The following is a 26,183-nucleotide window of genomic DNA, read 5'->3' as shown; positions in this document are numbered from 1 at the left end:
GTCCAATGATATTAGGCCCATGTATGTTGAGCGAAAATTAAGAATGTGGGACAATCGGTAGCTCCTTAGTTTGAGCCATACTGAACCAGACGCCGTCTATATTCCTCTTTGACGTTTAAATCAAAGGTTTAAATGATATACTTATCGACAACACGATTACCTATGTTCTTTTTAAATCTTGCCAGTGAAATATCCAGGTATAGTAATGATCCGTAATCAACACAGTGTAAGGAAACTACGTCGATTGTGTGTAATTAATTATGTCTAAGTATTTTTTTATTAAATCTTTTAAGTAGGAAGGGAAAATACCTAATACGAATATAAATATTTTTAATAAATCTGTACATGATTATAAGTTTATTTTTATTTTCTTGCATTTGCAACTACAGACTTAATACAAATGTTACTTAAATAAATGGACATGTTTACCTCTAAATATTAATGAAAACAATGCCGTGTATATATATATATATACTAACAATAATAAAATTGTTACTTAATTGTTCAACTCAACATTGCACTGAAACATAGCATGAGTAATATGACAAGAATCAAGGACATATTTCCTATACGTAGCGTAAGTAAGTATGTCGACCTAAACAGGTTTCTATAGAACTTCTTTGCTAGGTGTAGAAATTCCTAATGCTTCTTCATAGCCTACTTTCGTTTCGTGGTTATCTGAAAAAAAAATTGGTGATTAGTATCTACGCAAGCTCTTCGTTTTTGCTTATATTGTATACCTGAACTGATACTTATATAAGTTGGCATGCACAAGATTTGATGGGTCCGTGGGTCTATAAGAAACCAAGCCTAAAACAATATGATATGTTGCTTACCTTTTTTAGAGGATCTCTTCTTAGACTCCTTGTCTCTCGTCTCCTTCTTCGCCTTCTTGTGATTTTCAGTCTTGTTAGTTTTGTCCCGCTCTCCGGCGTTGCTATTTGTCTTCGATCGCTTCTTCTCTTTTCCCTTTATGTTCTCTATGAGTGCATCTTCTGGTGCTACGTACTTATCCAGTTCAGGTATAATTAAGTCGCCTTCTTTGGTGCGTTTGTTCTTTTTCTCCTTCTTCTTCTTTTGAGATTTATCAGTAGCGTTCTTTTCGGATTTGGCTTTCTTAGTTTCTTTTATCTTTTTGTTGAGAAGGCCGGACTCTGGTGAGGGATACTGATGCATTCTAGAAGTAAGTAGCTCGTCATCGCGTAGTGGTCTGAAAGAAAGTATACATGATATTAAGACTGCTCACCCACCTGGTTGAGTACCGATGCGATAGGATAGGTAGTCACATTACAGTTCCCTGTCCAAGTTGACGATGATTAGTTTTGTGATACTAGGGGTCGCTAGCACCATTCTCTAACCCGGGGTTAACGCGTTAAACCTGGAGTTACCATGGTTACCAGTACAATTTGACACTGTAAATATTAACAGTTTAACCGGTAAACCCCGGGTTAGAGAATGGTGCAAGTGGCGCTAATAGGAGAAATGGTTAACGTTAAATGGGTCGATGATTATTTTATTTTCACGTGTTGATGTGGTGATTTTTACGTCTTTTGAAGTTAGGCGCTCAATTTGGATTAAATACAACTATCTTCTTCCTGGAGAGAAAATTAAGTATTAAGGATTGTGCCGTTGTATTTAACAAGTAAAATAGGGCTTCATAGCGCAATGGCACGGGGTCGTTCGTGCCTGTGAGGTGGTAAGATTCGATAGCGGGAGTTTTGGTAAACACTAAACGCTTCACAATGCGGAGTCTTAGGGTCGGTTGCACCAAACCGCCTCTGGGAAATTTTATACGTATGACGTTGATCAGTCCGCTAATTATTGTTGGTGCAACTGGCAGTTAGAAGTGTATGCCTGTGCGTGTCGACTTACAAGTCAAGGTCGAGGTCGAGCGCGCGGTGGGGGTCGTCGGCGGGCGGCGCGAGCTCGTCGTCGGAGGGGGCCGCGCCCTCGGGCAGCTCCCCGCCCTCCGCCACCACGGGCCGCGCCGCGACCTCGCCCTCGCTCTCCGACTCGGAAGACTGCTCCTTTTTGCTCTTCCGCTTGCCGCTCGCTCGCTTGGACTTCTTGCTTTTCTTTGAACTCTCCCGCATCGACACAGTCAGGTACGCGTCGGATCGCTTGGCTGGAATATTAATAAGCTAAATTAGCATAACATTGATTTTTTTTTTTACATGCAATATATGTGACGTTCCACGGGAAAAGGTACCTTATGAGGGTTTCTAGTTTCGGAGATATGAAATGTTTTGTAAAGAGGTGAAAAAATGCTCAATTTTTTTTTATTGTGTGATCTGAAACCTTAATGCGTAACGTTTGTTTACCTGTTTTTATTTTTGTTATAAGTTAGTTATAAGCCTAGTAATGTCGTCTCAGAGTTTAGTAGAAAAGGTACCTTATGGAAAAAAGATTGAAAATTCCCAAAAAAACTAGTCAATACGGGAAAAGAAGTTTGGTAGAGAACTGTATTAGCATTCTGCAAAACTAATTTGATAATTTCAGTTCTGGTTGGGGCGCCTCGCAAATATTATAACCGTACATAGACCGACATCACAAATCCAAGTAGCCTGCTATTATACCAAAGTTACTCTCGTCAAGTCTTTCTTAACTAGAATAATCTTCATTTGGTTTGGTCGCATGCAGTAAATCAGCCATTGGTTTGCTGAAAAATGCCAATACCCGACGCATTACCTTATGGAATATCTGAGGTCATTGAACCTCAATGCCGCTTATCTTCAATAGCAACCGAAATATATTATTGATAAGAAATAGACGATTTATACCATCTTAACCCCAAAATATTATTAGTTTATCCTAACTGTTCCATCATCATCATGCCTCATCATGTAACTTAATCACAAGGTACCTTTTCATTACATACAAATTATTGGTCTTTTTTAAGATTATTATGACGAAGAACTAATTAAATTTGGGGCAGTTTAATGTAAATTAATATTTTCTATTCATAAAAGATAAACTGTAATATGATTGATATTTTGTAGTGATGTATTATTAGATTTATTTCCATAAGGTACCTTTTCGTAAATGTATGGAGCAAATACTGTTATTGTTATGTAAGTTTAAAGTGGCATAAGGGGTTAAATATAGTATTTAGTTGGGGTTTTAGGATTTATTTCATTTGAATGACAGAATTTCTTTCATATGTGCTCAGAAAAATTGATTGTGTGTCACATTAAAAGTAAAAATATTCAATTTTGTGATTTTATATGAAAAAGTCAGAAAATACATTTTCACCTCTAAATCGGTATTGTTTTTTGCTTAAACTGTCTGTCAGTGTCGTTTTCTAATAGATAAAATTTAAATCTTGAGAGCTCATTGCAATCAATCGTGAAAATGAAATAAAACTTTATTTTCAAGAGATTGGTTAGTATACACATAAATCAGTCGATATCAAAAGTTTCTATTTGCATTACAGAACAAGTCGCAATATTTTTTTAATCTCACATATATAAGGTATTATTATTTGTAGTCAACTATGTAACTTACTTCAGGAACATAGTTTTTTAGGCGGCTAAACTTAAAACTTCTCTATCGTAAAGTTGCTAATTTCACAACATTATTTTCAAAAAATCATATCTCTGTAACTACGCAACCTAGAAGGTTGATCTTTTGTGTTATCGATAGCTTATTTATTGTAGATTACTGGGGTATGCATAACTCCATACCCGCCATAAGGTACCTTTGACCGTGGGACGTCACATATATACAGTGGTACTACTAAACGAAATTAATAACTAGCTTAAATCTAAAATAGGCCCTTGAGGACATGATACAATTAACATTGATTATATTATTAAATATTTATTTAATCAAAAATAAGATATAAGAAATAGAGCCATCCCACACCAGCGTCTCCCGAGCGTCTACGTCTAGTCAACTCTATGGCTGCTGCTCGACGCAACATTAACGCAACTGCGCAGCGACGCCATTTTCCATAGCGCGGCGTCCTTCAGGTAGTGCGGGTTGTTCGCCTGCCGGCTCCCGCGCTATCAGACCGTAGTGTAATGTAGTAGGATACTGACCGCGCACCACGAGCGGAACCTCGAGCGCGATCTCCGCGACCGGCACGTCTTCCTGCTGGTAGGAGCGCGGCGAGTCGTCCTTCAGGTAGTGCGGGTTGTTCGCCTGCCGGCTCCCGCGCTATCAGACCGTAGTGTAATGTAGTAGGATACTGACCGCGCACCACGAGCGGAACCTCGAGCGCGATCTCCGCGACCGGCACGTCTTCCTGCCAAGGACCGGAAAACCCCTCTTTACGCTTAATCCTATCCATTCGGTAACCCAATCGATTCGGTTACCGTATCATTCGGTAACCCTATCATACTGTTACCTGATTGTAATGGTAACCTTATTAAAACGGTAACCTTAACCTTTAACCGAGTTAATCTCAAAACCCAATCGCGATAGGGTTTTTGTTAGGGGTTTTTAACAGGTTTTTATTCAGTTATGGTAACATTTATTATCGGTTGCTTATAGGTTTGCTACATCCGTATTTAGTGATGTGCCGTCAGTAAAATACTAAAAAAAAATAGTGAATTTATTAATTGTTAACATTGTTAATTTTCTTAATTTTGTTTTAACTTTTTTGTTTATTTCTTTACTATAATTCATTTATTTTATAATGATATTTATTTTATTAATAATAATTATTTTATTAATATTTTATCAATAATATTCATTTTATTAATGTAGTTTATTTTATATTTATTTTGTTCATTTTGTTTATTTTGTTTATTTTGTTTATGTTGTTTATTTTGTGTTTTTTTTATTTTGTTTATTTTGTTTATTTTGTTTATTGTGTTTATTTTGTTTATTGTGTTTATTTTGTTTATTTTGTGGCGATGATAATTTGATAATGAAACTACATATAAAGTAAACTGCGAAATTATAATTATGATGGTTTCAATGTATATTCCTTTGCCAATTAAGTATGTATTTTGTTTATTATTCTTATCAGCCTTGAGGTCTTGCGTATGCTATCTCTTTCACACCTACGGAAAGTGAATGAGATAGCAAATTACAGCAGGTAAGAAAATAGTCCTACGCTTATCACTAGATTTGCAGAAAGTCGCAGATCGCAGCATGAATTGTATTGTATTATTTGGCGTGTTTCCACTTGAGACCGTCATTTATTACTCATTGGCAATAACAATAAGATTAAGTCGTGGCATTTGCTAAACACGTGTGGTAGGCGGTGTGTCAAACGATATTAATATCTATTCATTTCCGTCTAATAATGAATGCACATTTTAAATATCAGCTGAACTTTTAAAAACACAATGAGTCTCGGTAGTAACTCGGACACTGAAACTACATACTAAACATAATTCGAAAACAGAAAAAATCATGAATACTTTCCCCATTTGTTCCTGCCCAACGTGACCGCCGCGATACATGAGGTGGGGACATATATATGGGAATGATTTAAATGAAGTGCCTATTCCCATCTGTGCCCGGCGGAGAGAAATAGGAATACACCATATCGAGCTATTCCTTATCATACCTTTAAAAACATCTTTTTTAGGGTTCCGTACCCGAAGGGTAAAAACGGGATCCTATTACTAAGACTCGGCTGTCCGTCTGCCTGTCACTAGGCTGTATCTCATGAACCGTGATAGCTAGGCAGTTGACATTTTCACAGATTATGTATTGCTGTTGCCGCTATTACAACAAGTACTAAAAATAGAATATTATAAATATATAAGTTGGGCTCCCATACAACAAACGTGATTTCTTTGCTGTTTTTTGCGTAATGGTACAGAACCCTTCCTGCGCGAGTCCGACTCGCACTTGGCCGGTATTTTATTTTTTTACATTAATTTAGGCACAGTGAGCCATTGAAGTGTTTCGCTATCCACCATCCGATCAGATCAGCTGAATTGTACCTGATGATTTAGTTATCACATTAAAAGCAATACGGGTATCGACCAATACAAAGACTATGCGGCAGTAAATTAAATTCTTAAGATTTTATTGAATAATATTAGGTATAAATTAGACAAGAAACTATTATTATTTACTTCTATCTATACGGCACCCAGACTACGCTTTAATCCAGGAATATTATTAAGAATATAAAATCATGATTACATTTACTTGATTAAGAATGAGATTATTCTTATTATTTTTTTTATTTGCATAATTTTGACGGGTATAAAATCAACATGATTTTATTCTTAGGAATTCTTATTCAAATAATGATTTTATTCTTGAATGCCCAACACTGCTTACTAAGTATGTATCTATTTAATTTAATCAAAATTATTTCACCTACCAATGTTACAGATACTTAATAAATATAATGAATTCTGGTATTAATGAAAGATTTGAAGTATTAAAATAAGGTTATCACTGCAATAGATAATATATATATATATTTTCTGCTCGCTGCATTAAGCAAAACAAGGTAAATTACGACTTTTAGCTGACACAACTCACCGCATCTGAAAACGTTTAAAAGTAGATGCTTATTATAAAATAAGCTCATAATAACTATTATGTAATTTGTCAACAATGGTTAAATATCTACCACACTACCACAATCCGCTAACGGATGTATCTTTATCACAAAGTGTTTTTTTTAATCACTCTATCTAAAGATAAACTATACCTACCAGTAAAATTACTAGTTAGGTTAAAATTTTTCCTTAAATCAGTCTTTAATCTGTAGGTACATACCAAGTTTGAACCCGAAAATAGAAAAATAATATCTAAGTAGCATTAAAAATATAACTAAATAATAGCAGATATTGCTAGGATAGGATGGTGTATACTTGCAGCAAGCCCTTTTCTAAAAATTCCAAACTAGAATTGCTCCGAAATGAACAAAAACAATAAGAACACACACAGGTATAAAGATAAACAAAGGAATGGCCGCGCTGCGGCTGTCGCTCCAAAATAATACTGTAATCGCTCAATAATGTTTTCAATTTTAGCTTAAGGACTCAAAGTACAATATTGTTTGAATTGACAATAAGCGAAGTTACCGACAAAAAAACGTGTTTGTGCTGGAGACTTAATAGACCGCCCATGCCAACCAAGGTTATTCAATAATAAGTTCAATTTAAGTGTGCGTAAAGATTACAATCGTTTGAACTGGTTCAAAACCTTATTATGAGGTAACTGAATCGACTGGGTTTTTATTTCGGTTACCGGTAACCGAGGTTAACTCGATCTGATACGGTTACCGAATCAAAGTGTTACCTTATGAGACGGTTACCGTTATGGTAGGGGTTTTTATAACCACTTCTAAAATAACCCTATGAAAAACCCCGGTTAAGGTAACCGGTTCCGGTCCCTGCTTCCTGCTGGTAGGAGCGCGGCGAGTCGTCCTTCACGTAGTGCGGGTTGTTCGCCTGCCGGCTCCCGCGCTATCAGACCAAGTGTAATGTAGTAGGATACTGACCGCGCACCACGAGCGGAACCTCGAGCGCGATCTCCGCGACCGGCACGTCTTCCTGTTGGTAGGAGCGCGGCGAGTCGTCCTTCAGGTAGTGCGGGTTGTTCGCCTGCTCCTGCCGGCGCGCCTCGCGTAGCTGCAGGCAATATAACAATGATCAATTTTTTCTATTATACATAATTTTACTAAAATATATGTATTGGTTTGGACCTCTCTGACCTTTATAGGTAAGTACGGTGAGGGCCTAAACCTATAAGATTCGCACCAACCAGAGGCGATAAGAATGAATTTTTTTTTTACATCACCTATTCCGAAAAGGGGTCGTCCAGAAATCATGTGATCGTTTAGAGGGGGGGTGGGGGTAAGAAAAATATCACGAATGATCACGATGGGGGAGGGGGGGGTCAGAGAAGATATCACATGTAATTTTTTTTTCAAAGCGGGAAAGACAAAAACTACAATATTACTTGAAAAATTTAATCAGATCAAATAATCCGTTCTATTTTATATGCGTATTGCTCGCATCGGCGCCATGGCCTTGATTGCTTAGCGTCTAAGGGTAGTGCATCATAATTATCACGTGATCTTGTGGCAGGGGGGAGGGGGGGTGCGTTAAAATCACCAAATATCACCAAGGGGGAGGGGTCAAAAATAGGCCATATATGATGACATGATTTCTGGACGACCCCAAAGGGCTATTTGTTCCCTGCTGAGGAGGTCTGGTGTAATAAGTCCGCCACGTACCATGTGCAGCTCCTCCTGCGTGAACTGCGCGGTGGGGCGCGCGTCGGGCGGCGGCGCGGCGAACACCGGCTCGCCGTCCTCCTCCGAGCTCGAGCTCTCCGAAGACCAGCGGTCGCGCGACAGCCACTCGTCCAGGTTCAGACTGTAACCAAAAGCTTTTAGGTTCTTGCGTGCACGACTCATTATTTTCATCACACTTGCTCGAAATAGTAGATTGTTAACCAAGGGTGGAAAGTGAACCATTTCACCCGAGATATTTTGGCGCTTGAACGAAGAGAGAGCGCCAATAGTTCGAGGGTGATATGGTTACTTTTACCCGAGTTAAACACTCTACTTTTCATTTCGACAATGAGGAAAGTCAAACACGAGAAATGTAGGTTTATTATTGGTAAGTATTTAGGAAGTTTTTCAAGTTCACTTGATGCTTTGTATTCATCACTGATTTAAGCATAGAGTAATTGCTCCAAAGTTGTAATGATTTAGACATTTCACTGAAATAAGCCAAAAATACGTTTTCCGACAGCGACTTCACTTTTTTAACGCTTCTCCAATTCATGAAGTGCTCGTATGCCTTTAAGTATCTTTGTTTTGAAGATGCAGGTAAAAGATTATCAACCACTGTTTTTGCTTCTTCTTTAACAGATTGGAGTTAATTCTATGTTTAAGTCACTCGAATCACTTGAAAAATCCATTTTGAAACAGGGTCTCAACAGTTTATTTAGTACCAATACCTATTCCCGCCTTTTCCTAATTAGTTTTTTTTTCTATTTTATGAAAATAAAAATGTTGCTACTGGCAAAATATTTATTATTGTGTATAAAAATTATACTACTTGTATTTAAATGTATAAAATAAACATAAGTATTTGTTAATAAATTAATATAAATGACAATGAATGTTTATTAAATATGATCATTACATTACATTCATTCAGTTTCACATTTTTTAATGCGCGTATACATTAAGGCCGTTTCAGACATCCCAATTTAAGATCGGATTGTCTATGGTTTTAGCTTTTTTTCCGGTGGCAATTTCAGTCATGCGGAAGCTAATATGAGAGCTTTTAACTGAATAATATGGCATATATGGCTGTTAGCCGTTGCTCGAAGTAAAAAAAAAAAAAAAAATACTTTCCACCCTAGGGTGGGAAATGCAATTTTCCACCCGGTTATCAGCCTATGAAAGGTGAACTTTCCGAACAGGAGAGATGAAAAAGATCTTATTTCATGCAGGTGTACTGAAGAACAAAGGCCTATATTGGTCCCGCGGGAGTTATGGATAATAAATGTAAAATATAACTCCATAGGGAATTATTATGTCACAAATTCATACGAAACAAGTCGGTATTAAATGAGTTTTATTTTTAAAATACTGACGTTTATAATCTAATATTTTTGTTTATATATATTATATTATTAGATTAATTGAATAGCCGTTTAATTAAAATATTTTGAAACAATTTGCAATCGCGGCTGATTGCTGGATGGATCTGTGCCTTCGATGCCTAACCTGTCAAAAAATTACAATATGGCGGACGACTATTTGAAATGTCACCGAATTATTACGCTTAATTTTTTCTTCGCAAATTGTGTGTGACTCCGGGGGTACGAGTATTGCTACTCGAGTGTTCCTCTCTCGTTTGTCGTGTCGAGTAAATTTCACTAACCCCCGGTCCCCCCTCGTTGCACAATGTACTATTATGTGAGCTAAGACCAAAGCGCGGTTTTGTGGTCTACTAGCTTTCTGCTTGCGACATTGTCTGCGTCGACTGATAATGATGATAAATAAAAACTATCCTATGTCCTTTCCGGGCCTCAACACCAAATTTCATCTAAATTTCTCCAGCAGTTTAAGCGTAAAGAGGTAACAGACAGACGGAGAGAGTTATTTTCGCATTTATAATATTAGTAGGTATTTATAAAAACGCGTGCGAGATTCATATTGATACACCTTCAATCACGCATGTAACTTGTAAAACCGTGACTATCGACGTATGTGACGTATCGATAACCAGTATGAAGAAAGGCCGGGTTACCTATGTACAGCAATAATATATAATTATACTATTCGCTTAACACCTTTGTATAGGTACAAACTTGTATGCAGAGTGGGGGGGGTTACTACTCTTTGCAGCTGACTGTACTATTTTTCCTAATCGTGCGTTCGAGTGTGATTGCTAGTATATCGGCCTCATCAATCATACTGCTGTAAAAAAAAAAATGACTCCTTACGGATAGAGCGTGCCAAAGAAACATACATACTTAAATACTTCTCTCTATTTCGTGAACCTTGCAGTTATTATAAGACAGTTGCACATTTATACAACTATTAATATTAGACAGTTTCAGACTACATATAAACTTCGCTATGAGATGGTCGGTCGCAATATTCGCAATGGCTTTACAATATTATATTCGCAGTGCAGGGGTGCACTGCATGCAAAAACCACTTCGCTTTTTCTCATTGCTGCACTAATAGAAATACAGAATTACCATTGAAGAAATACAGTTATCAGTATTATATAAGAAATAAATATTGTCGCTTTGCATTCGATTGGCGCTTTTTTTTGCAAACTCAAGAAAGTGTCAATAATTCGCGTAGCTGTAGTGTACTGATTGTAATGTGGCATTCAAGGTTCGTATAATTTATCAGAAGCAGTGCTGTGTGCGTTACTTTTTCGTACTGTACAAGAAAGATGGAAAACAGCATAGCAAAGGACAATACCATCTTATTAAAATTTGGTATTAAAAGAAAATCGATGAGATAAAGAAAAGTTAAAAGAAATTATTAAGCCCGACATACATAAATTAATATACATACTTAAGCCACGTATATATATGCAATCGCTGCGTATATATCACTCAATCAACTGAGGCAAATATTGGAATGGTTTAAGAATTATTGGATTATAAATAGTTGGGCTTTAAAGGTGCGAGATTACGGCGTGAACGTTCTAGAGGCGTTGATCTGGATTTGTTAGGGAATTAGGGATATGATATGTCAGATGACTTTAGACACTAACAGATCCTATCTATGTATAACAAATCCAGATCAAATTCACAAGCGGTTATTACAATCAGTATACGCCCCCTTGTGTTTGACATGCTAATTCTCAATAAGATGATAATCTGCCTGTGATCTCTTGACAATGTCATAAGTTTAAAAATTACTTACACTTGAACTACCTTAAAGGTAAATTGTTTTGTTTAGCTTATATTTTAAAATCTTATCGGTTCAGATTATACACACACTCGCATAATTAGATTAATCAGCCCTACAAATCCAATTTCTTTATTACAAATCTATTCTTTTTTAATATCGATCTTTTAACTTCTAATTAAAATAAAAATCTTTAAAATGACAAAGTAAACCGCTGTTGCATACGATAAGTAGTTAAAACTTTTCTTTAAGGCTTGTTTATCTACAATTTCACAATATATAAATAATTCGCATCTGTTATCTGTTATTTTTTGTACTTATTGCGAACTCTCGCGAGAACTGATAAATTTATTTGAAATGATGCGAACATACTCTGGGTCGGTTGCACCCGTTGCACCAAACTGTTCGTATCGTTAAAGAGTTCGCAAAATTTTTATGTATGAAAAGTTTCATAGTAAAGTGCCGGGGCGCGCCGGCTGACGTTGATCAGTCTGTCAAATGTGGTTGGTGCAACTGGCCCTTAGTTGTCGCACAATGATTTAACATTTGTTGCAATTTTCAAGAAAGTTTGGTAACTATATCATAGGCGCAAAATCAGGGTCTCGTCATCATCTACCTCGCGTTGTCCCGGCATTTTGCCACGGCTCATGGGAGCCTGAGGTCCGCTTGGCAACTAATCACAGGAATTGGCGTCGGCACTAGTTACTTACAAAAGCGACTGCCATCTGATCAGAGGGGAAACTAGGCCTTATTGGGATTAGTCCGGTTTCCTCACGATGTTTCCCTTCACGGTAAAGCGACTGGTAAATATCAAATGATATTTCGTACATAAGTTTCGAAAAACTCATTGCTACGAACCGGGGTTTGAACCCGCGACCTCCGGATTGCAAGTTGCACTCTCTTACCGCTAGGCCACCAGCGCTTTGCAACTTGCCAGAGTATATTAGTAGAAAAAAAAGAAAAATGCAGGCGCGAAGGATCGATTTACCATACAAATTTTGAATTTCGCACCTTTTTCTGCTAAATAAGTTATCGTAATTTATGGTCCGCAATTTGATAATCTTCTCGTATTTCATGAACTTATACGATTGACCTTTTTTATAAATATGGCAATGCAGATGTATCAATGATAACATTAATAACACACTAAAGCACGCGGTTGTTTTATGCTTGCCGCACACCCATTTCACATCAGATAATCTAATGGCACAGATAATCAGATAATCTACATTGTTTTACGCAGTAATCGCAGCAGTAAGCGCATTGTCATTTTTCCTACATTCCGTTGACGCATACGTTTATCGCATAAAACCGAGGGCTTTAAACAGCTGATTTGTGGCTTTTCTATTTATAAGTTTGACAAATTTGACCGAACAAACAATGACATGAAACCAAGAAATTTCGCAAAGCAGGTTCACAAAATTATTACGTAGTATTTAGCAGCTATTTTTAAGCGGTTGATATGAATTTAGTATAATCAATAAATAAAAAATGGTGAGTGTCTCATTACATATTTCTCCATAGTTGTCATATGAAAAGACATGGAATGGAAAAGGAATTCGCAAGCTGTGAATAGCTGACTTTTTTTGCAGTAAAACTCTGGCCTTCAATCAACTTATGTAACGACATCCTTTCGATACATATCGAACGACATCCTCTTTCCAAATTTCGTGTCTACTTTTGGAAATAGAGGGTAATGTGCCTATTGCAGTGCTAACTTTGCTTATCTACACAGCTATACGAATTTTCTTTAAAAGACGAGTAAAATAGCTAGAGATGTTGGTACTCACTCTGCAGGCATGGGCACTTTCTTCTGTGCCTTAGGCGCGACGGGCTTGAGCTCGCCGTCGAAGAGGTCCGCCAGCTCGGCGATCAGGCCGCCGCTGAAGCCGGCGCCCGCGTCCCCGTTCACGTCCGGACCGGCCTCCGCGCTCGTCTCCGCCTCCACTCCGTTACTGCGGCGAAACAAACAAGTTCAACTTAACATATATATCTACTAAATGAGTGTTTGAAACAGCGGAAGACTGGTTTAAATGAAAATGTTGCACAGACACCCCTTACAATATAGATATTTGTTTTACAAGGGGGCAAAGTTGTTGTTTAACCGCTCGTGCTAATATTGATACCCAAGCAAGAGAAAGATTCCAAAATCGAACCACGTGCGTAGCGAGTGGTTCGATAAATGGCATCTTGAACTTTGCGAGAGTTTCAAAGCACGAGGGTTAAACAAAATTTGCCCCCGAGTGAAACACAAAATATTTCACCACACCAACCCGAAGCAAATATTAAATGTAAAATATCAAATAAAATCAAATCCAAATGAATGTTATTAAATATTTATCATCCTAAAACATCATTTAAAAGTCAATTCTACCAGTAAATATAAGACCACAACTCAAAATTTGCATTTGAGTACTTTGCCTCATATGAGTCACATGTGAATAAAATGCAACTTTGCTATCAGTTTTTAAAGTGCAAAATAAGCCTTTCCGAGCTGGTGTGGTGAAAATATAATTTACCCTGTAGGGTAAGGTGAGAAATCGGCTGGTTTCATAAAACTTGTGCTTTAGCCGAATGTTTGCGATTAACCCTTATATCGCCAAAGACGTCAACTAAATTTGTATTGTTTGGAAAGCCCCGATGGGATGACAGCTGTCTGTGGTTGATGCTACTGGCCGAAGTGTGAGACATAGACTGCTTGTGGTTAACTACAATACATTTCGGCTCATGTCACCTGTGCTCGTGGTCGAGCAGCTTCTCGACGGGCTCGTCCTGACAGTCCTCGGGGGCGAGCCGGCGCAGCAGCAGCATCAGCATGGCGGACGCGTTGTGCGCGCGCTCCTGCACCTCCATGTCCTCGCTGCAGAGGAGCGGCCGCAGCCCCGCCACCGCCTCGCGGACCACCTGACAATAAAACACCCCCTTGATAAACAACCCGGGGTAAAAAATTGTCAGCCAGCCAATTTACTATAACTTTTTATTGGCTTTGTTGACCCGATTTCGCGACCACGGGACAAATGGAGCTGAGAAATGGAGAATAGGGGGCGTAAAGCCAGGAAACAAAGGATATGATTTTGTTACCCCAATAACTCTGAAAATATATTTGTGTTTAAAATTTTCTCCTCACGTCAAGTCCCTAGGCTCATTACATTAGCTATTTTATACTAAAGTTATACTGCTATGGTACTATGCAGGGTAACAATATGCAATTGAAATTAAAAGAAAATTTTACATGTTTTCGTGATTTTTTTCTTTCGATCGAATTTTGACCTAGTAAGATTGGAGTCTGGCCTTGCAAACAAATCTAGTTTCCGTGTGACTTTTACATGGTATTTGCCTAAAACTACTAAAAACATGTAGTTAACAATTAAATATTAAAAAGTCTACAATTTTGCCTCTCTTAATCCTTTTGACACGGTTCTTTACTAGGCGAACTAAATCGCATTTGAAGCGCGATAAGCTAGGTGATTTCCGTTCTGGATTATACACGTAAATATAATTTGCAAGGAAATTACCACAAAACATTAATAAATTATAGTTATTCATTATTGTTTAGTCGAACAATAACTATTGATGACGATAGGAACAGCAATTTCTGTTATTAGGTACCATATACGTATATGAGCTCGATGCCGTCTACGCGTCGGTTACGCGCCCCGATGCATTTGTTCTAGTCTAGCCAGAGCATTTTTCTTCAACTTCATTATTTTTAAGCAATTTAAGTTTCATACAATTTTATTATACGATCAAAATAAACTTCACCACCACATCTTTCTCAAAAAAATTGATGAAAGAATGATTGAATCAAATCCCATTGCCCGCAAAATCCAAATCGTCGGCATGAAATTTTAAGTGACAAGCAAATAAGGTTATGCACTAATATTATGTGTCCCATTACTGAGTAGTTTGATCTACATGTGTAAAAAATAATAAAATAAATATTTCTTTTTCACTCCAAATCCAGTACACGCGAAACGTCCAGTAGGAAAACGCAAGAAGATCTAAAATCCTACATAATACTTTATGATATTCTTTTTTTGACGTTTAGTTCAAAAAAACTTATGGCAATAATGAACAAATAGGGAATATTAGGCAAAGCTCTGCTTAGGTGGCACGTGGCACCTTTGTGGCACATACAGTAAACAAACCACATTGACACACGTCAATCACATGGCCTACCGCGAAACAAGAAAATCGAACTTTCGTTGTCTAATCTCTCTATCACTCTTGCATATTCGAGCGATAAAGAGGCAGATAACTAAATTTCGATTTTCGCGTTTACCGGTAGGCCCTTGTTAACAAACTGCCTTGATGCATCAATGTCATATTTTATTGTCTGTGAAAACTTGTCAAAAAACAGTTTAAGGCACAGTATGTATAAGTTAGTCTACGAATTTACTGAGTCGGTAGTGCTGCACTCTGGCGGCAGAACATTGCAGTAATATCCCCTATTGTCGAGTGATTCCTTGTCATTGAACGGTTACCTGAGTAAGAAAGAACAGCGGTATATCGTATGGCCTTACCGAGAGCGCAGCGGCTTGGTCCCGGCGCGCCTCGTAGCGCGCGAGCAGTCGCGCTGCGAGCTTGAAGGCCGCGTGCACGCTCACGGCGCGCGCTCGCATCGCGCCGCCGCCCGCGCCCGCGCACAGCAGTAGCGGGGAGATCGCGTTTCGCATCACGTCTTCCTCCCTGATAGCACAAGCAATTAATTTAATCATAATCATCCTATCGGTTGAGTGACGGCACATGCCTAGGCAAGGCATTTATTTTAATTGGCTAGTTTGCTTTAGGGTAAAAGAATAATTCATTGTAAGTAAATCAAAATGATGTTATATTATAATTTATAATATAACTGAATAAGTGTAAGTGTTATAAGTGTGTTAGTGAATTCATACTCGACAAAAATAAGCATGAGATATACCACGTGTCCCAAAATTCAACGATAAGCTGGCACCAGAAGATGGACCTGCTCATGACTACTCGAGGAAAAAAAAATATCTCAATTTATTATGGAATTACAAAAAAATGAAAATCGACAAGTAATGGTATTTTTAACGACCATGTCTAAAATTTTTCAAATATTTCTATTTTTTTTTGTATCGGCAACCTAATTAGCACTGCTATCCACCACAACCCTTAAAAATACCAGAATACATGTAGTTACGATTTTCATATTTTTTTGCAACTCCATAATAAATTGAGATATATTTTTTTTATTCTTTTTCCTCGAGTAGTCATGAGCAGGTCCATCTTCTGGTGCCAGCTTATCGTTGAATTTTGGTACACGTTGTATGTAGGTGTACCACAAAATTATTTATTTATATGTAATTATGTGTGTGACGTGTAAAATTATTTTATAAATAAATGTATTGAATTGAAGTGAGTGTTTTTCAAACTGTGGGTCGCGACCCCCTAGGGGGTCGCGACGCCTCTGCCAGCCTTAAAACAATACATATAAGCAAAACATTTAGATCCTACTAAGGGGGTCGTGTCATAAAAAAGTTTGACTTGAACTGAATGACTTCGTACGACGCAGCTAAAACTGATTCCTTTTGTGTCGCTGGAATGATCCATTTTGTTATTTTTGTACGTGTTTGTCCATTTCTATTTATAATTTATTTTATACCTATCAACAGTAGGTATGTACTTATTACGACTTCGATGACGACCACGACTAACGCCGTCTTATTCCACGATGAAAGCGCGACCGTCCTAGGCAGTGTGCCTAGTACAGTCTGCGACGACAAATCAACACATCACTCACTGGCAGTATTCGGCAAGCACGTAGGCGGCCGCATAGAGCACCTCTCGCGAGGCGGGCCCCGGCGGGGAGGCGGCGGCGCGCGCGGCCAACGCGGCGCACTCGCGCGCAGCGAACGTGCGCACATCCGCCACGCGTGCTCCTACTTCCAACAGCTGAGTGCCGAGGATGATGCCTGCATGGTAACAACTTGCATGTCATATCGTATCTCGCCAAAGAAAACTTTCAGAAGAGGAAGGAGAAAAATTATATAATCAAGTTCATAAGAGTAAACCGAAATATGCGTGTTTTTTATAAGAATGCCGGGTTATAAATTCTTGTGGCTCCGCGCATTTCAATTTAAAAAATGTCAGTTCACAATGCCCTCTTTAGTTGGTATGTGTCGGACGGTTTATACATTTGATTTTCTAACTTATAATAATCATAAAGTCAATAGGACAAACATGTTACTAATGGGCAATGTGTTTCACTTAGGTATAGATCTTTTGTGTTAAGGTAGAAAATCAAATGGATTCAAACAAGTACCTAACTTTGGATACATGTACTATTATCTAATTCTGAATAATTAAAATTAGATGCGTGCGTCTAACTTAAGACCACAAGTTAGTGCTGTGATCATATCTGATCACGCCACAGCATTGTACAGTTGAATTGTCAAACCTAATAATGAATACTAGTTTAAGAATAATGACCGTGTTTGGCGCTAGTTTCCATCTCGGTGAGCTCCGACAGCACGGCGACGTACCACTCGAAGTCGACCACGTGCTGGTAGTTGTTCTGCGAGCAGATCTCGATCATGCGCGTGAGCAGCTCGTCCCGGTACAGCGTTCCTTCCGCGCGTTCCATGTGTAGCATTAGCTTCTTCACGATTTCCATTAGATTTTTCTTTGATACCTGTGAGCGTTAAAAAGTGCTTTAACATACAGGATTGTTTCAAGAGCTTTAATTTTAATCAGTTTTAATTTGGAATATCGACCGTTAGGCCAATTTCGTTATATTACCCCCCCACTTCCTTCTTCTTCCTCGCGTTATCGCGGCATATTTGCCACGGCTCATGGGAGCCTGGGGTCCGCTTGACAACTAATCCCAAGAATTTACGTACGCACTAGTTTTTATGAAAGCGACTGCCATCTGACCTTCCAACCCAGAGGGGAAACTATGTTACCCCCCACACTTGTCAACGTTTAATAACGATAAATCGAATAATAGGAAGTGAGTATAATTTAGCTCGCAAGATTTGATTACAAACATGCAGACAATGGACTGGCGAAATTAAATAAATGCTTAAAAAAAATTGTTTGTGTGATGTTTAGATCTCGGGTTTCGGATCTCGTATAAACGGGTTGAAACCATTTCAAGCAACAATGCCTAAGGCCAATGTTGAAATGCAACCGGTAAATAGCGAGGTAACACAGTGATATAACAATACAGTACTAACCATTCCGTACAACAGACCCAGAGCTCGAAGCCTGATGGACTCGTCCTTGTCGTCGAGACAGGCGAGCACCAGGTCTTTGTGCGCCTGCACAGACTTCGGGTGCGACTTGAGGATGCGCGACATCGCCAGGAGACCCAGGTATTTCACTGGTGACAAATATTGTGGTAAGCTCAAAAATATTCATCATTCATCATAATTCATAATTTATACGATAACGCGTAAGGAACTTTCCATAGAAAGTGGCCCGTTTTCGATGCTCTTAAATGTAGTTAACTAGATAGGTTCAGTACGTTATTTATGTGGATAAACCTTATTCTAGGAGAGTAGGGTTACTTAATAACATCAATAGATGATTTTCAAAGCCAGGCGTGGCACTTTACCCTACGTTTTAAGAAATTGATTCCAGTGATGTGCTTTTCATGTTTAAGAATTATATTAAAAATTGTAGGTAATAAAGTAATGTTAGCGTAGAATCTTACAGTTTTGATCGCTATCTTCAATGAGTATCCTCAGTTTCTGCACGCAGAGCTGCACGGAGGCGGCGTGGCCGGGCATGCCGCTGCTGATGCTGATGATCACGGCGATCACCGTGTTGATGCACTCGTACAGCAGCGACATAGCTGATGTACTGCAACATACACGAACATTAGCTCATCTTTTCCTGCCACCGCCTATAGAGTCATCCCCGTCTTTACAACACACACAGTACAACAGAGCCCTAAGATGGTTGGACAGGTAGCGCGGTATTATTCATAGGTCACGCACCCAAACGTTCAAATAAAATTCAGCTTTCCGCTTGTTTTCTACCGGCGTTAATTTGAAGACCCCTGAATTATATTTATGTATGCAGTCTTGGTCGGAAGATGGGAATGACCCTCGTTATCGAAAGTTAAAATGATAATCTTAAATTAAATAAGTAGCTATAAAGGCATGTGATGTTAAGTTGGCTGTGAAGGCGGATAAGAAATGGGACTCAGTTGCTACTTGCTTGTAAGTTTCTAGGAATAGGAAGCCTCATACTAATGCTGTTTATACGCTGTGCATTTATTGTCCAAACACAAAACAGTATATATTAGAATGCTTGAAACAACTTAATCGATTATATAATCGACCTTACTACAGAATTTGTTTCAATTTGTTTTCATGATGTATAACCATATATACATTTTATTCAAATAAACATTTTTAACAATGTTCCAAAAAATATTTACATGACCTTATTGTCAAGAGGTGTGTAAATAAATATATTTATGGAATGTTGCTTGTAAAGATGATTCCTCGGATGCAATAAGGTTGCCTTACATATGTTAGTAGAAGGCAAACCACAAATAATCCATTTTTATAGCAACATAGGGTAACCTGCCCCGAAATCAATCACCCCTCTCATCGATATATGTATCGACCACATCTTAAGGGTAGTTATACTCCGTATGAAACCAATAAAGCAATGATTGTGTTTAGACTACTTTCAAACTTAGTAATATGTGGTGAAGAAAATACACAGCTAAAGTAAAATGAGGTGATGTTAGCAGAAGAAGCAATGAAAGCCTTTTAGATGAACCTTATTACAAACTCTGTCATTTCTATGATAAGTAAATGGTCACGTTATTGATACCGAAAAGACTACCTTTTGACCTTTAATTATAGGTAAGAATGAACTGTGACGTCTGTGACCAACTCACCTATGAATTAAATTAGTTAATGGTTCTATCAGTTTCTTGCCAAGCCGGGGCTCTAATGGGGTTAAGGCACCAAACTGCAACAAACACAATGACACCGCATAAGACTAGCTTATGCAGAAGCGGCTGTCTACTATGATGACATTGATGACTACACTTGCGACCATTAGCAATAACGGACATCTTAACCGATATTATTATTATTTCCTTTTTCAAATTAGTAGGTAGACAAACTTCATGTTTATTTTTCACCCTACACGGCAACAAAATAAGACAAAAAGTGCCAAAAAGGTGATCATCCATAGTCAATATAGTGTTTATCAGTGATATTTAGAACAAAATCGTTTTCATTGTGGTGGGGTGTGATGAGTCTAGCGGCTGGTAAACACGTTTCATGTTTCATCTACTTGTACCTGCAAATAATATCTATGAGGCTTTGTGTTATTTTTCTTCCGATATCAGGTTCATAATGTGTCATTAAACCAAACTGTGAAGAAGTTAAACATTAATTATCGGGGTTTTCCATGTTGTCTATAATTTTATTCTCTAATCTAATCCATTAAAAAGAATTATACGCAAAACGTATAGTGTCTAAGATTACTGTCATGATATTTACCGTCTACTTGATTTACAAAATTAGCAAAGTTGCCAATTGTTTAGGTTATCTTAAGGTACGAAAATGTGAATTCTATGAGTCACAGAACTATAATAGAAAAAAGGTTCTGTTGTTTCTGATTGGAATCTGATTGTCATCAAACCATTATCTAATAACAATTGTTTTTTTTGTGGGAACCTATGTCAGTCTAAATATTTTACAGGAAATGAGCAAGACTATGTTATACAAATCAAACTAGTCCCGAACTGAGTTTACATATAAAATTAATATAATTATTCAGTAATTATGCCAGCACTTTATCATGATACGGGCCTGCTTCTCTTGTTTTTAATACGGATACAGATACATAATATATTTTTCTCAAACATGCAATGAAATATTGATGTTATGTTCCTTATAATAGGCTGCGAAGTATGACGTTGCAGGTGCGGCTAGGACAAAAGGTCGTTAATGGAATTTCATACACATCTTGCAGGCCTAGGCCGGCAAAGTCCTCTTTTTTAATTTTCATTTCACAGATATTTGTGACACAGCATCGTGGCATTCATCCATTAAAAAAACTAGAGGCAGTATTTACTTTATGGTTCGTAATGACACTCTGCCACTACGCCTATAAAAAAAAAAAACAATGTTTGCTATAATTTGCAGTTTTATTTGTATAAAATCAACATGAACTTAATAAATAATACATTCTATAATTTTAAATTATAAATTTAACTACACAAATAAAAACATTTAAAATATTTCATCTAAACGTTAGCGGTAAAAAGGTCTACTCAAACACGCGTAGTTATATTTTTTAAATTGTTATGGAGGTAAAGTTGAAAAATATTCATTCTGTTTTATTGGATTTATGGTGCGTTTGCGTTGTTGATTTTTTGACTTTAATATGAGTTCCGACGAAATAATGAAATTAATATTAATTGTAATCGTAGGCGTTGGAATTGGCAGCGTAAGCGTAAGAATTGATTTTAATAACTTGCTGCCTCTGCCGCCAAGTCAAAGACGAAGTATGTATATGGTTGCTTATGGCAATTTTATTATTTGAGAAACTAAGAAAAATGGCTTACAGTTTATTAGAAACAGTTTTGTGGCATATTTTAAATGAATGTAACTACAAATTCGTCAACACTGTGGAAATTATACTTATTTACTCCGTGCATAAAGCAACGATGTATGTGAAACATGATATCAACATGAAAGACTATGTAAACTTATGTGACGAAAACGACAGTCAGACGGATACAAGGCGAAAAAATCAAAGATACATGAAAATATACGGGTAGTAAAAATACACGACTCGTGTAAAACATACGCGTGATAATGATATAGGTACGTGTTGGTTATATTTTGGGTGTACTTTACTTTTAGTTTTTTCTATAAATAAAACTTGGGTTTCGTGGATTTTTTATTTTATTTATTTCATTGCATGTTTAAGAAAAGCACTATACATACCTCGGCGGGAAATGGGGTTGCCCGCGCTCAGACCTATCGTCTTCGGCCGGCAACCCCTTTCGTCCCGGCCTCTGTAGTAATGTACTATTTATGCATAATTTATGCGCATTATTTATATGCAAGTTTGTAAGTATATTAAGGTTCAGTGGATAGAATAGAATATGTTTTCGGGTCAATAATAAATTTAACATTATTTTACTATGGTAAGACATAACTTTCATAAAGTGCATTAAAAAAGTACTTACCAGTTTGATGATCTTGATCAGCATCCAGTTGTTGGTGGAGGTTGTCATTAGCTTAAAGAACACAGGAGCCAATGAAAGATAATTTTTTGGATTCTTTCTTGCCAACTCACAAACAACATTTACTGCAGCTGATTGGACTCCTGAAATATTCCTTTATTTCATTATATCTATATTACTGAATGTGATTATGGGTTACGAAAGGCTAATATAGCTTAATTGTATTTACAGTATCATTTTGGGAAGTTCTAATAGTATTTTATACAATCGTGATATAATAGATAGCTTTTCAGTCGAGTACCGTGTTTAGGCAACGAAGCTTGATGAGTAAGGTACGAGATTGAAAAGCTTGATTATATCACTATTGTACTATACTTTTTCTTACTATGTATACTTTTTCTACGAGTTAACAAAAATAATACTTTAAACTAGTAAACAAACCAAAAGTATACAGCTAACATACGCGAGCAGCCGCGATACCTCCATACTCGTCCGCGCCCCCGCCCTGGCCACCGCGGCCCGGCGGGTTGGTCAACGACACCTCGTAACTCATGAGCCCTTGGTACTTGCTCCTTACTAAATTCAATTTTTAAACAGTTTTTTTCTCGATTTTAGCCACCGTAGCCTATGGAGACTAATAAATAACGCTAAGCGGTTTTCGTAGTCTATGGATGTTCCTATATTAAGGGTGTCACATGCGCGTTTCTGACTTATGAAGCAATTGTTCCTACAATACAACCTAAAATAAGTAATTAATTTGAGTTATGGTTTTGTTTCATCCTCTTGACCGCGGCGAGCTGTGATTGGTCAATTTCATTATTATTATAGCCTCTTTATTTCCATAACTCTTACAAATTATTTAGTTTTAGTTTTTAAATTGTTTTTAGATTCTGTTAAAATATGTTTTTATGCTGTAGTTGTTTCTGTTGATTTTCCTCCTTTCATGAGGTATGGATCCCGTTTGGGTAAAGGCCAATTCAATTTAATTTGTCAATTTCATTATAGTTGACTAAACTGTATCGAAATGAATATTATAGCTGAGTTGGGAGCACATACATTAAAATTACCCAAATGCAGTTTGGTATACAAAATCTTAATTCAGGAATTACAGTTGACGAGTAGAAAAACAAAGTTATTAATAGAAGAGGTTATCGTTAAACGTCTAAGAAAAAAGTTGTGCCTTTAATTTGACAGCTGAAGTAGATATAGCAGTGTAGCTGTTCTGCCAAGTTCATTATGCTGCAGCTATAATGTTGACATTTGACAATTCAGGTACTGTCAAACTCGATAACGCCGTATAGCGCCCTTTAGTTCGGCTATCGAGCTTGGGGCACATTTTATTCTTAGAATAGTCTTTACTTCTCTCCTACAATCAATAACTCTTTGGTTTCAAACCCTCTTTGGGAGTGACTAGTGAGTGAGTGATAAAGTTGACACTGTATTCATATGACTTGTTTTTAACACCTTCACTGCAACAATTAGCGTAACTTGTCATTAAGCATAGTTTGCATGGGGTATTTCAACCCCATACCGCAGTGAGCATGTTAATGAAACCTTATGACTCATATGTATACATTAACAACATATGTATACAGGCTGTCCCTAAAAACAAAGAAAAAATAGTGACAGGGTTTTCATATTGCACCACTTACCTGGGTCTGGATCTTCCAGCTTTTCTTTTAGTTTGGGAAATGCTGGTCTAAGTGCTTCTGGATACCTAAGGAATACTTTATACATCATCAGCACTGCCTTCATCCTTAAATAAGGCTTGGTTGAACTCATCTAAAACGTAAAAACAATTTCAATATAAAGTCTCTTTGGGTGGTATACCATCTGTCCGATATCTTTGTCCAATTTCTATATCCAATATTTGATCAAATTTCTTTGAAGGAGGCCCATTCCACTTATCCAATATCTTGGTTCAAGTTTTTATACTATTAGCATAGCTATTTTGAATTAAATGTCATTTGTAATAATTATTTGATCAAATGTTGGCTGTTTTAGTAAATTGGATGAAGTCACCCAATTACTAGAAGTGACCTAGATATTGGACAGATGGAATACCACCCTTATTTGAAGAATACATATGAGATAAAAAATTAAATGAATACTAACCAAGGTCATGATATCATTTGCTAGATCCCTTGCTAAATCATGAGAAATAAAACAGCTAAGGCCACTGAGTGCCAGGCCGGCTTCATACTGGTTCTGAGCATTCAGGTCCTTACGGATCATGTTTGTGGTCAGCATGAGCAGCTCGGAGTCTGCATGGAATGATTGACTAGCAGCTAAGTACCCAACTCTTTTATATGTAAACTTGTTTGAGCTCATCACTTCTATCACATTGAATATTGCCCATGATATGTCATATCCTAACATTTGTAACTGAAACATTTAACAACAAGATTAGATAAATACTTTATAAGAAATTTTTATTAGATATATAGGAATATATTTGTGTGTTTGGGATATTATCTGCTATTTTAAACTCCCCATTTCATCACAATGTACAGTCAGCAAGGTTTTGAGCTTAGCACCCCTGCTTACAAATATGTAGGCAGAGTTGCTAAGCTAATAGTTTTGTTGACTGTACATACCTATGTAACAATTTAAAATAATTTAAAATACACCAAAAATGTATAGCTGATAACTGTTGGTGTTATACAATTGATTACCAACCCCAAATTATAATAGCAAAATTTGTCAAACAAAATGCAAATTATTTTCAACACAGTTGAAAAGACAGTTAAGTATACATGTTTACTTGTACCTGTTTTATATTTACTTTAAATAAACCTAACACAATTATCATGTATGTACATATTATTTTCACGTGAGGACTCGTGATTGTGGTGGACATTATAATCATCCATTGGAATTTTCATGATAATAGAAATATAAAATTGTACACATGTATTTAGGCTGATAACATGTACTTACGTATGTGAGCTTAGCGACGGCGTTAGCTTTCACTGCAATATTATCTTGTCGTAGCTCTACTTTTATTTCCTCCATGCACTGAGCTATGTACTTTGCCTGAAAATATATTGATCTAGCAGTAAATGTACACAGTAATTAATACTTCGAAAATAATTGAAATAAATAGATACTTACCTCATTATCTTTGTTATTTCTGATTCCGCGAACTAAGTCTGTTAGGTTTTTATCAAACATACGTTCGAAATTGCCTTTAACTTTTTTCAAAGCCATGGTGTTTTAAGTGTTTATTTCTATCTAGAGAAAGAACAATATTTTAGTGAAGCTTCATTATCTTGTAAAATATAAATCGGGAGGAACTATGTCCTAAACGTCACGAATTTGACGAGTCAATTCGAGTCTCCATACTTTTCATGCGTGGCGTAAAAAATGTTACAAGAGCAAAAAAGTCATTAAACAAACAGTACCTATAATTAGAAATCTCGTCGCAGATCATATCTATTAAGAATTCAGTAAAATATAAAATGGTTTTATATGAAATACAAAATGTATCCCAGGTTTTCCCTATCCCTATGCCTTATAATAAGGTTGAGGATTGAAATGTATTTGTAATTTGTAGCAACAACATTTTGACAACCAATACCTAATCGTAATCGATGGCTCATAGTCTCAAACAGCCCTGCCACTTCTGCCAGTGCTGTGTTGTGGGTTTTTAAGGTTTTTTCTTTCTAATTT

At 37.1% G+C, this 26,183-nt stretch overlaps 1 protein-coding gene across 1 annotated transcript; it reads right to left on the bottom strand.

Moving 5' to 3' along the window:
• Window positions 1-376: 376 nt before the first annotated feature.
• On the bottom strand, window positions 377-25,844 carry LOC134804445 (AP-3 complex subunit delta). The gene is made up of 18 exons (XM_063777484.1): window positions 25,626-25,844; window positions 25,452-25,547; window positions 24,627-24,896; window positions 24,164-24,293; window positions 22,515-22,654; window positions 20,202-20,275; window positions 18,999-19,147; window positions 18,520-18,665; window positions 17,774-17,975; window positions 17,085-17,256; window positions 15,844-16,009; window positions 14,055-14,224; window positions 13,111-13,275; window positions 8,162-8,303; window positions 7,424-7,553; window positions 1,873-2,125; window positions 837-1,210; window positions 377-678 (listed from the first exon to the last, which is right to left on the bottom strand). Exons 1-18 carry the CDS (start codon window positions 25,719-25,721, stop codon window positions 608-610), a joined length of 2,946 nt encoding a protein of 981 aa, XP_063633554.1. The 5' UTR covers window positions 25,722-25,844; the 3' UTR covers window positions 377-607.
• Window positions 25,845-26,183: the final 339 nt, after the last annotated feature.

The sequence above is a fragment of the Cydia splendana genome, chromosome Z (genome assembly GCF_910591565.1).
Source record: "Cydia splendana chromosome Z, ilCydSple1.2, whole genome shotgun sequence".
In the NCBI taxonomy this organism is placed as follows: Eukaryota; Metazoa; Arthropoda; class Insecta; order Lepidoptera; family Tortricidae; genus Cydia; species Cydia splendana.
This window is presented reverse-complemented; position numbering and strand designations above follow the sequence as displayed.